Here is an 11818-nt window from a genome sequence, read left to right on the forward strand (position 1 = left end):
AAGAAGACTTCAAGGCTATTTCTGCTATAGAAAGCTCTCACTTTCTTAGGTTTGCTGATAGGGCCTCAAACATATGTCTTATTCTTGTATACATGCAAAGATGGTGAATTGTAGCACTTTCAACTTGTGCGTAAAAAATAGTCTTATGGAAAAGAATATACTTTTCCCAATATTGTGAAGTTTGGGTTTGGACTCAGTTGAATTAGGCTAGGACTGTCTCCCATTAATGTGTCTTATTTTTCACTAATACTAGTATGCCTCTACTTTCAGAGATGAGGGAAAGATGAGTAAGCATGGACGTTCTTAATTGGCGGGTTGTAATCCATTTTCTCTTCTACCTATTCTGCTCTTACAGTGGGACCTGGTTGCCAAGTGTGCAGCTGATCTTCACTTTGTTATACTGCCTCTACCCATGAATTGACTTCTCGCCTGATACCTACTTAGGTCAGGATTATGAGGTCAAAATTTAGAGTCATTGAATGCCCACTTCTTCCATTTTATTGCCCTGGTCGATCAGGGTTTTATAAAGTGTTCTGGGGAGTGGGGAGGAGATAGGGCGGTGCTCAGTTTCATGAAACAGTACTCTTATACTACCTGTAATAATTTTGATAATTAAAAAAAAAATCAAATTTATGATTTTTTAAAATGTTATTTTGAGACCAACTAGATTGATTTTGTTCCTTGAGGGTCATATAGCACATGGTTTGTAAAACATCACTGTAGAGCAGCAGTTTTTGAACTGTTTTATCTCAGGGTCCCTCTACTACCTTAAATTATTGAGAACATCATTAACTTTTGTTTATGTGAGCTGTATCTGTTGATGTTCTGAATCTAGCTTGCACTGGCTGATTGTTACATCTCTTCCACACCCTGAGTTCAATGATAATACCTTGGTAGCTTGAAATTGCAATGATGAGAGTATTTATGTCACAGAATTTACAGATGCTTCCCCCCGACCCCAGCTTGGAGATCCAGTGGTTAAACATTTATCTGCTTACCACTTATTATATTGATATTTAGTGCATTCATTAGAAATTAAAACTATGAAAGGTTTGAAGTACAGTTATACGGTATTCTTTCAGTTATCCACCAGTACAGTGATATCATTACAGGTCATATAGCTTCTGGAAAATGTCACTCTATGCTTGTGAGAATGAGAATGAAAAAGACAAGTGACATTTTCCTGTTGCTATGAATATAGTTTTGACTTTACAGACTCCCTGACAGAGTCTTGGCAACTGTGAGGATTCCCTGTACCCTTTGAAAACAGGTGTTTATGTATGAATTAGGAAAGTGAGAAAAATAGAACTTCTGGCTTACCTTCCTACAGTCTCTAAATCTTTAGCCTCGCCTTTTGGAAAGTTCATCAATCAGTAAGCTGCTGTGATATCATTATATAACGTGTTCCATGGCTCTGCCTCTGATAGACTTTGTCAAAGACTTATTTGACTTCATTTATTGGCTCATTTTAAAGTCAGGTTTTAAATTATGGTCCAATCAAGGACAGTATTTTACTTCAGTGCCATATTCCAGGTTGATGACCTATAGATTTAGGCACTTGGTCAGAGAAATGTAGTCTTTCTATGATAATCTAATTTTGATATGAAAATACAGTTTTTATGAGAAACCTACCTCTCTGAAATTGTTGCATGTATATATAATATAGTATTTATAGATAAAGCATCAAAATAATGGAAACAGAGCTAATTCCGTGTTAGAAGCTCTTTCTCTTTGGTCTTCCAATTTTCTTATGTCATGGGTAGTTTATTTTACTGATAGCTAGGCTATGCCTCAATGATATAGTTGATGATAATTAATAATAATAATTTTAAAAGTACCACTGTTCTCTGGGATCATGGATCTTTGAAGACGTGCCAGTGTGGGTCATTGGCATATAGATAACTGTGCCCTGGAGGAGAACCAGTGTCTGATGGCACATCATCTTACACAAAGGCCACAATGAGACTAGCATAGAGTGAGGCTAGGATTGATGGCTATTTTGGTATCTGCCTTGCCCAAGTAGACAGTGCCCTCAGCCTAGAAATTGCCTTTGGTGTACAGAATTTTCAGCTGCAAGTTGAATTGACCCATATCAGACAATAGAAAAACAAATTGCTTTAATAAAAGTAATGCATCCTCTGGTTAACTGTCAGGCAGTTCTGTTGAAGCGGTTTTCCGGTGAGCCTGTATTTATTTTCAGGGCCATCATTTGGTTCTGCTTTAAGCCAATCCAGATCACATCTAACTCATGCCTCTGCTTCCTTTGTCCCATCTGTCTTGTTTCAGGGAAGTCTCAAAATGATTGTTTTTATACTATTAAATCTGTAGCGTCTTTAATTTCATAGTCTCTTGAAAATCTCTGCATCTTTTTTGTATTAACCACCGGCATGCTATTTGAGAGGAAGAAAAAGAAAATGTTTTTATTCACGTATTTCCCTTCTTCTGCAATTTTTTTCTTCTTATCGTTGTAATCTCTAATTATAATATAATTGAAGAAGTCTGGACTTGAGAGTCAGACTAAATAGAATTTGATAGCTATATCTATCCTCTGTGACTTTGTACTATTTACTTAGACATTCAGATCCTTCATTTTCTCACTTACCAGCTGCTGATGGCAATAACTCTTGCTTGGTATAGATGTGAGGCCTAAGAAATATTATTCAAAGGATGGGGAAAAGCTCAGGGGCTCTGTGGGAAAAGCCCTGGACTGCTAACCACAAGGTCAGTGGTTTGAGCCCACAAGCTGCTCTGTGGGAGAAAGATGAGACTATCTGCTCTTACAAAGATTTGCAACCTTGGAAACCCTGTGTAGGGTAACTCTTAGTTGGAACTTAACAAAGGTTAAGTGGCCTTTTGTTCTCTCAGGGCATGAGTCCCAGAGGTAGGTAGTAGGAATTGCAGTAAACAGATGTTTGGTGCACAGAAACAGAAGAACGATGCTGCAGTGACTAAGCCTACAACCCACCAGAAGGCTAGATACACAGCTGTTCACCTGGTAGTCAAAAGACATGTGATCCTTTATTGGCTCCATGTTCACTGTCTAGAAAATGTCTTTGGATATCTTGCTCATAATTAGCACAGGGATTCCAAGGAAATACTCACCTTTCCATTTCCCATAAATCAACCTCTGGTCTTTGATTTACTTGGAAAGTGTTACCCTAACTCAGCTTTGTTGTTGTTATGTGCCGTGGAGTCGGTTCCGACTTATAGTGACCCTGTACAGGGTTTCTGAGGCTGTAAATATGGGAGCAGAAAGCCACATCTTTCTCTTGTAGAACAGCTGGTAGTTTCACACTGCTGACCTTATGGTTCACAGCCCAATTCGTAACCACTATGCTACCAGAGCGCCTTAACTCAGTTTTAGGAGGTTAAAATACTTGTGGCAGGTTGGCCTACAGGTTCCTTTTATTACCTACCTTCTATGGCACCAGACAGCTAACCACATGGTGAACAGTTCAAACCCACCAGTTGCTCCTCGAAAATTCTAACTAGGGTTGCTTGGAACCGACTTTGCAGTACTTGACAACAACATAGGACAGAAAGGGGACTTGGTATATTTTGAGAGGAGTTTTAATATTATTTAAAGAAGTGGACTTTTTTTTTTTCTTTTTGGTTATGAAATGATCCTTTCTTGAATATTTTCTTTTGTATTTCTTAACTAGCAAGGCATTCCACAGCACCACTGTTGATGCCATCTGTGATGTCATGAGGGTGGCGGTCATCAACGTTGCAGCCCACAGACTGGGTAGTCCCCAGGATCTCTTTAATAATCCCAGAGAATTCTTAGACCGGAGTTGCATCTGATGGGCAATACTAATAATCTCATCTAAAGTGATATTTCCACTGTGCTTAATATTTTTCTGCTGCTTTCTGTCTCTGGATAGTTCTTAACAGCTTTGATGACCAGAGCAGAGGCAGAAGGCACCACCTCAATTTTGGGCCTATCTTTTCTGAAGTTAGTTACAGTTAGTTTCACCATAATCCTTAACCCATTCCAGTCACCAGTTGCCTTCGCAATGTCATCACCAACCTTGTTTGGAGACAAACCCATTAGTTTCACATAATCCTTAACCCATTCCAGTCATCAGTTGCCTTCGCAATGTCACCACCAACCTTTTTTGGAGACAAACCCAGAGGGGTTCATCTTAGGCTAGAACAGATAAAGTCTTGACTTCACCACCAATACACCTCAGATAAACAATTTTGACCTCATTGGGGTTGAACTTGGGCAGCATGGCCAAGGCAGCTGGTGTCGGATGAACTCAGATGCAGGATGACTGAAGAAAGTTGCACATACACCTCCTCACCTCCTCTGATCCAAAAGCTGAAAGCAAAAGTGGATTTTCTTTAGCCAGCCTTCCCTGATAAATATTAACTTTTATTTTTAGTAAAATATTACCTTTAATAGTACTTGATATGACAAAGAAATAGCATCTCTATCTTACTACATTAAAATATTAACTCTAAATGGCAACATAGCTAGAATTTAAAATAATTGAAATTATTTTTTAAAAGGCAATATATAATAGTGCATGTGTAAGGCTTGTTGTGAAATCTTTTTCATTGTTGACTTTGTGTATTAGGGTTGAACTTGTCTAGCTATGTATAGGACACAGAAGACCCATTTCTTCTCTGTGTACATATCTAAGGAACTAATCTCCAAATTCTAGTGCAAAAGCAGTATATGTTCCCTTGTTTCTTTTCCTTTCTAGTATCTAGTGTGCTTCCTCCCGAACTGCTTAGTGTATCCCTCAGTATTGATCACCAAAGAATCCTTTGCATTTTAACTCTTATCAGGAAGAAATATTAGAAAAATTAGCTTCTCAGCCTTTCTTAAATTGTTACTAAGATGCTATGGCAACTACCATGTGACCCAACAGTTTTACTTTAGAGATCTGAAAGCAGCCACCCAAATAGACAGGTAGGTACATCAATGTTCATTGCAGCACTGTTCACAGTAGCCAAGAGGGTGAAATAACCAAAATGTCCTTTAACAGACGATGACTAAACAAAATGTGGTATATGCACACAATGTAATACTACTCAGACATAAAGAAGAATAACATGCCACAAAATGGATGAATCTAGAAAACATAATGCTGAGTGAAATAATCCAGTCACAAAAGGACACATACTGGATAATATCATTTTAATGAAATAAGCAAATATATTATGGTTGTGGTTAAGTGCTATCAAGCTGATTCCAACTCTTAGCAACCCTGTGAAGGGTTTCTAAGGCTGTTCATCTTTGTGGGAGCAGATATTCTCATATTTCTCCCATGGAGAGACTGGTGGCTTCAAACTCTCCTGACCTTGTGGTTTGCATTCAGTGCTTTGCATATAGCCAATGCACACCTTAAGCAAATATATAGAAAATGAAAATTACTAGTGGTTACCAGGAGTGGGTAAGGGGGGTAGGTGGCGGCAGAGGAAGAGGGGATTTTTGCTAAGGGCATTGCATTTGCCTTAGTAGTGGTGGAATGATTTGAAAAAGGATAGTGAGATTGTTGTATAATTTGAAGAATGTAGTCAATGTCACTGATTTGCACATGTGGAAATTGTTGAATTGGCTTATGCTGTATGTATATTTTCACAATAATAGTAATAATGCTATGAGAAAAGATGGTATAGAAGGTTCTGTTCTTTACTGCTCTTCATTCAGATCTCCAAATAATTGGCCCTGGTTGGAAGTGGAATGGGAAGCCCATGACCAGGGTTAGCAAGACTGGTTAGAAAATACTTGTGAGCCTCTTGGAAGGCAGGTAGCCATCAAGTTATATAGCATCCAGTCACGGACCGGTCACTATAAATCTGTAGATCACGTTTAAGGAAACGATTTAGAAAACTTAAAAATAATCTAGCTAAAGAAATACCCTCCTGTATTGTTGCTATGATTTGGGAGTTACATAACTGTTGATGCTACTTGAGGTAGTTCTCATTTGATTTGAACTCCTCAAAGGATACTCCCTTTTTCCCCCTCCTTCCCACCCATGGTAACCACTGAATACTTTTTTGTTTCTATGTAAAATAAAATTTGCATTTATTCTAGTATAAGGCTTTCAGATGATTCTGTTTGAGAAAATTAATAATATTTCAGAGGTGGTGGCACAGTTACTAAAGCAAATGTATTGAAATGTAAGCTCTTTTCCTTTATCCATTTGAATTGCTTTGAGAGATTTCTTTCCTTCCTCTTTTAATCTGTTTATTTATTGTAGACATGAAGAACAGCCAAGGCCTTTTGTATTGCATGCGTGCTTGAGGAGCTCAGATGATGAAGTAAGATTCCTACAAACGTGTTCTCAGGTTCTGGTGTTTTGTCTCCTACCCTCAAAGGATATCCAGTCTCTCAGCTTACGTATAGTGCTTGCAGAAATTCTCACAACAAAAGGTAGACTTACAAAATTGATATTACTAATGCAATGATAATTTTGCAAACTAATATGCTTCATTACTAATGAGATAACACTTTATATGACACCTATGCAGACTGTGTTGTAAACTATGGGACGTGTGAGAATGAAAGTCTTTTCAAAAATTTAAGTTTAAATGTCACATCAAGAGAATGATTTGCCCATACATGCAAAGCTTGAAATTTTTGTGTAATAGATGGTCGTACGCACAGCTCATTCTGTGGCATATTTTGACACAGGGAAACTAGTCCTACGTTCTCCACAGGGGAGCGTTCATCTGGGGTAGCTTTAGAGTTATCTAGGCCAATAATACATGCATTAATGAAACAAAAGTTATATATTCAAACTCTGATACAATATTACGAAAAATACCTTTATTATAAGATTCATTGATATGCCTATGTATAATTTTATGAATTTTTGGATAAGTGAAAAGGAACTGTGCCACAATAAGGTTGTCACTGGCCAGTCTTTTTCAGAAGTAGATTTCCAAGCCCTTCTTCCTCATCTGCCTTAGTCTTTAAGCTCTGCTGAAACGTGGATGGACCCTGCTTATATTTGAAATACCTGTGGCATAGCTTCTAATATCACAGCAACATGCAAGTCACCACAGTATGAAAAACTGATAGACAAGTGGAGGAAACCAATGAAAACCTTATATATAGCTGTTGTTGTTGTTGAGTGCTGTTGAATTAGTTCTGACTCATCGTGACCTTGCATAAGGTTTCCAAGGAGTGTAGTTCATGGTTTATCCTACAGCACCATATTTAATATACTGCTAGGATTTGAGCCCTTTAGATTGGAAGACACTGGGGAAGAGCTGCTTTCAAGATGTTCATTGACTGATGTGGCACGACTCAAAATGAGAAGAAATAGCTTCAAATATCCATTAGTAATAAGAATGTAGAATGTACAAAGTATGAATCAAGGGACATTGGAAAATCTAAGTGAAATGGAATGCCTGAAAATCGATATCCTAGGCATTAGTGAAGTGAAATGGATCAGTATTTGCCATTTTGAAATGGACAGTCATTCTACTATGCTGGGAATGCCATATTAAATAGAAATGGTGTCAAATTCATGGTCAAAAAGATTATTTCCAGATCTATCTTGAAGTACAATGCTGCCAGTGACAAGATAATATCCATATGACTACAAGAAGTCCTGGTGTGGTGATGGAGGACAAGCACTGGACTGCCAACTGCATGGTCAGTGGTTTAAACCTTCCAACCACTCCTCAGAAATCCTCTACTGAGTCAGAACCAATTCAACAGCTCTTACAACACAGAGAAGACCAGTTAATATGACTTGCTCAAATGTAAACAACAACCAACAATGACAAAGATAAAGAAATTGAGACTTTTACTAACTTCTGAAGTCTGAAATTGAACAAACGTTCAATCATGGAGCATGGATAATTACTGGTGATTGGAATGCAAACATTGGAAATGAAGAAGGATCAATAGTTGCAAAATATGGCCTTGCTGATAGAAACTACTTCAGAGATCGCATGATAGAATTCTGCAGAATCAGTGACTTATTTATTGCAAACACCTTTTTTCTATAACATAAGACATATGGACATTGCTAGATGGAATTTACAGAGAAATCAAATAGGTTACATTTGTGGGGACAATATTATCAATCATGACCAAACCAAACCAGGAGCTAACTGTGCAACATACCATCAGTTATTCACACGCAAGTTTATGTTGAAGCTGAAGAAAAAAGTTAAGTCCATTAGAGCCAACATACAAGCTGGATTGTGTCCCACCCGAATTTAGAGAACATTTCAAGAACAGATTTGACTCATTGAACACTAATAACCAAAGACCTGACAAGTTGTTGGATGGCATCAAGGATATTGTACATGAAGAAAGCAAAAGTCATGAAAAATACAGGAAAGAAAGAGAAGACCAAAATGGATGTTGGAAGAGACTCTGAAACTTGACCTAGAATGTAGAGAAGATGAAGTGAACAGAAGAAATGATGTGAAAGAGCTGAAGATTTCACAGGGTCAATGCAAAAGACAAGTGAATTTTTATACTGGTAACCACAGAGGGAAGAGTCCTGGTGTGGCGCTGTGGTTTAATGCACTGGACTGCAAAGTCATTTGAACCACAAGGTCTGTGGTTTGAGCTCACCAGCTTCTCCTAGGAAACCTTACACAGGTTCGCTATGGGTTGGAACCAACTCAACAGCACTTATCAACAACAACCATAAGAAGGAAGCAGGACATCTGTTGTTGTGGTCATTCACGTGAAACAAAGCTTATGATTTGTTGAATGTAAAACTGATAATCTTGACATTAGCCCATCACTCAGTTCATAATAATAATAAAACAGAAAAGGCCAAGTGCAGTATTATAATGAAATGTGCAAAGACCAAGAATGAGTGGAAAACTAAAAGGGAAGAACATGCTCAGCATTTCTCAAGCTGAAAAAACTGAAAAGAAAAAAATTCAAGCCTTTGAAGAATTCTGTAGACAAAATATTGAACAGTGTAGAAAACATCCAAAGATGATGAAAGAAATTATAGAGTGTCACTGTACCCAAAACTAATTGTTGATGTTCATCCATTTCAGGAGGTAGATAAAGAAACCAGTGGTGTTGAAGGATAAAGTCTAAACTGCACTGAAATCTTTGGTGAAAAACATGTCTCCAGGCATTGACATGTTACCAATTTAGATGTTTTAACAAATGAATACAGTGCTGACAGTGCCCAAATGACAACACATTTGGAAGACGATCTACCTAGCCAACCAAGTGGAAGATATCCATATTTTTGCTCATTCCAAAGAATGGTTATCTATGTGAAAATTATCAAACAGTATCTTTATTATCACATATAAGTAAAATTTTGCTAAAGATAATTAAAAATAGTTGGCAGCAGTACATTAATAGAAAATTGCCCGAAATTCAAGCTGGATTCAGATGAGGATGTAGAACAAGGCGTGTAATCACTGTTGATGTCAGGTGACTCTTGATGGCAATCTGAGAATACCAGTAAGATGTTTGTATGTGTTTTATTGAGTGTGTCAAGGTATTCAACTGTCTGGATGTAACAGTTTATGGATAAAATTATTGATAACAAAATGGGAATTCCAGGACACTTAATTGTGCTCATTGGGAACCTGTAAATAGATCAAGAATAGAACATGAGGATATTGCTTTTAAATATGGTTTTAAATCAGAAAAGATGTGCATCAGGGTTGTATCCTTTCACTAAGATTATTCAGTCTATAAGGAGTCCTGGTCACACAGTGGTTAAGTGTTGGGCTGCTAACCACAAGATTGGCGGTTCAAACCCAACAGCTGCTCTGTGGGAGGAAGATGAGGCTGTTTGTTCCTGTAAAGCTTTACAAGTCTCAGAAACCCTAAGGAACAGTTATATTTTGTCTCATATGGTCATTATGAGTGGAATACAGTTGTCAGCAGTGAGTTTATTCCATCTATATACTGAGCAAATAATCTGAGAAGGTGGAATGTATGAAGAGAATCATGGCTTCAGGATTGGAGGAAGACTAATTAACACTATGGAATACTAATTAACAATATGCATTATGCAGATGACACATCCTTGCTTACTGAAAGTAAGAGGACTTGAGGCAGTTACTGATGAAAATCAATGAAAACAAAAATACTTAACAAGTGGGCCAATAAGTTACATCATGATAAATGGAGAAAATATTGAAGTTGTCAAGGATTTCATTTTACTTGGATTCACAGTCAACACCCATGGAAGCATCAGTCAAGAAATTAAACACGCATTGCATTGAGCAAATCCACTGCAAGAAACTTCTTTAAAATACTAAAAAGCAAAGATGTAACCTTGGGCACTATGGTGCGCCTGAAGGAAGTCATTGTGTTTTCAGTTGCCTCTTAAATATGCAAAAGCTGAACAATGAATAAGGAAGAATGAAGAATACTTGATGCATATGAATTATGGTGCTGGCAAAGAATGTTGATTATACCATGGACCTCCAAATGAATGAACAGATCTGTCTTAGAAGAAGCAACCAGAATGCTTTCTAGAAGGAAGTACAGTGAGAGTTTGTTTCACATACTTTAGAAATGCCATCTGGAGGGACCAGTCCCTGGAGAAGGTTGTCATGAAAAAAAGGAGACCCTCAATGAGGTGAATTGATTTAGTAGCTGCAACAGTGGTTTCAAGCATAGCAGTGGTGGTGTGGATTGTGCTGGACAAGGCAGTGTTTCTTTTTGTTGTATACAGGGTTGCTTTGAGTTGGAACTGACTCAATACCAATATACCACAATGTGATTACTATTAAAAATTAACTGTTTTCATGGAAATGATCAACTATGAAAAGAAAAATGAAAGAAAATTACTAAAGAGAATTTTTATTTCAGAACACTTAATAAAGATTGCATTTGAGATACATTGGCTGTTTAATAATTTTATCTAATAAGATACGTTGTCTTATTTATCATCCCAGTATTGGCCAGCTGTTCCTATTAACTGACATAATCAAGCACCAAGAAAAGAGGAATTTTTAAACTTTAAGTTAGTAGGATGAATGTCTAATAGTGTCATTGACTTTTTAAGAGCTTCTTCCCTGAAGTCAGCTCTGTCCATTTGGCAAAATGTCTGACTTCCACATCTGGCAGACTAAACTGGTCCAAACATATGGAGCCTTTTAAAAGAAACAAACAAGAAAAATCAGTATTATTAACTTTGATAGATTTGTTAGCAATTTGGGCGTCAAATAACTCTTTTCTCATGATCACTTCATTTTAAGTCATTTATTAAAATGACCACTTGAATGTAGCAGTAGTTGATAGCATACACAGAGAACTAAGCAACCTTTTGTGTGGGTAGTTTCATTTATGATATGGAAAAAGTTTCCTAAAAGAAGACCTTCTCTTTTCCACAGTTTTGAAGCCAATAGTGGAGTTGCTGAGTGATCCGGATTATATTAACCAAACGCTACTTACCCACTTGGAATACCGAGAACAGATGAATGAACACCACAAGAAAGCCTACACTTATGCTCCTTCTTATGAAGAATTCATCAAGCTTATTAACAGCAACTCTGATGTTGAATTTTTGAAGCAACTAAGGTATTTGGTGTGTAATTATAGCACGTCAGTAACTATTATCATCCACTGCCTCGATTAAAAAAACATGTAGTCAGATGAGCAGAAATAAAGTCTATAAACCTTATCATTGAATAACAACCAAATGGAACCAGCTTCTCCTCCAGCAGTGGAATTGGTTAGTGGCTGCTCAGTTGCATACCTTAGAGACACCCTTGAAGGAGGTGATATTTTGAAATTATAGTAGAGAACATTGGGTTGGCTTTCATATTTCATAGAAACTGCAGAGACCCAGGTTTCAGAATAAGTACTTAAGGAGCTCTGGTAACGTAGTGGTTACGAATTGGGCTG

The 11818-nt window shown here is 37.4% G+C and overlaps 1 protein-coding gene across 1 annotated transcript in view; it reads left to right on the forward strand.

Annotated features, from left to right (window-relative positions):
- The window catches only part of SNX25 (sorting nexin 25), a 130082-nt gene that overhangs the window by 9854 nt on the left and 108410 nt on the right, over positions 1-11818 (forward strand). Inside the window, exons 3-4 of the mRNA XM_006834437.1 lie at positions 6216-6388; positions 11305-11491. Of these exons, the coding sequence (XP_006834500.1) occupies positions 6216-6388; positions 11305-11491 (360 nt within the window). The remainder of the gene's footprint in view (positions 1-6215; positions 6389-11304; positions 11492-11818) is intronic.

The sequence above is a fragment of the Chrysochloris asiatica genome, unplaced genomic scaffold (assembly GCF_000296735.1).
Source record: "Chrysochloris asiatica unplaced genomic scaffold, ChrAsi1.0 scaffold00011, whole genome shotgun sequence".
Taxonomy (NCBI): Eukaryota; Metazoa; Chordata; class Mammalia; order Afrosoricida; family Chrysochloridae; genus Chrysochloris; species Chrysochloris asiatica.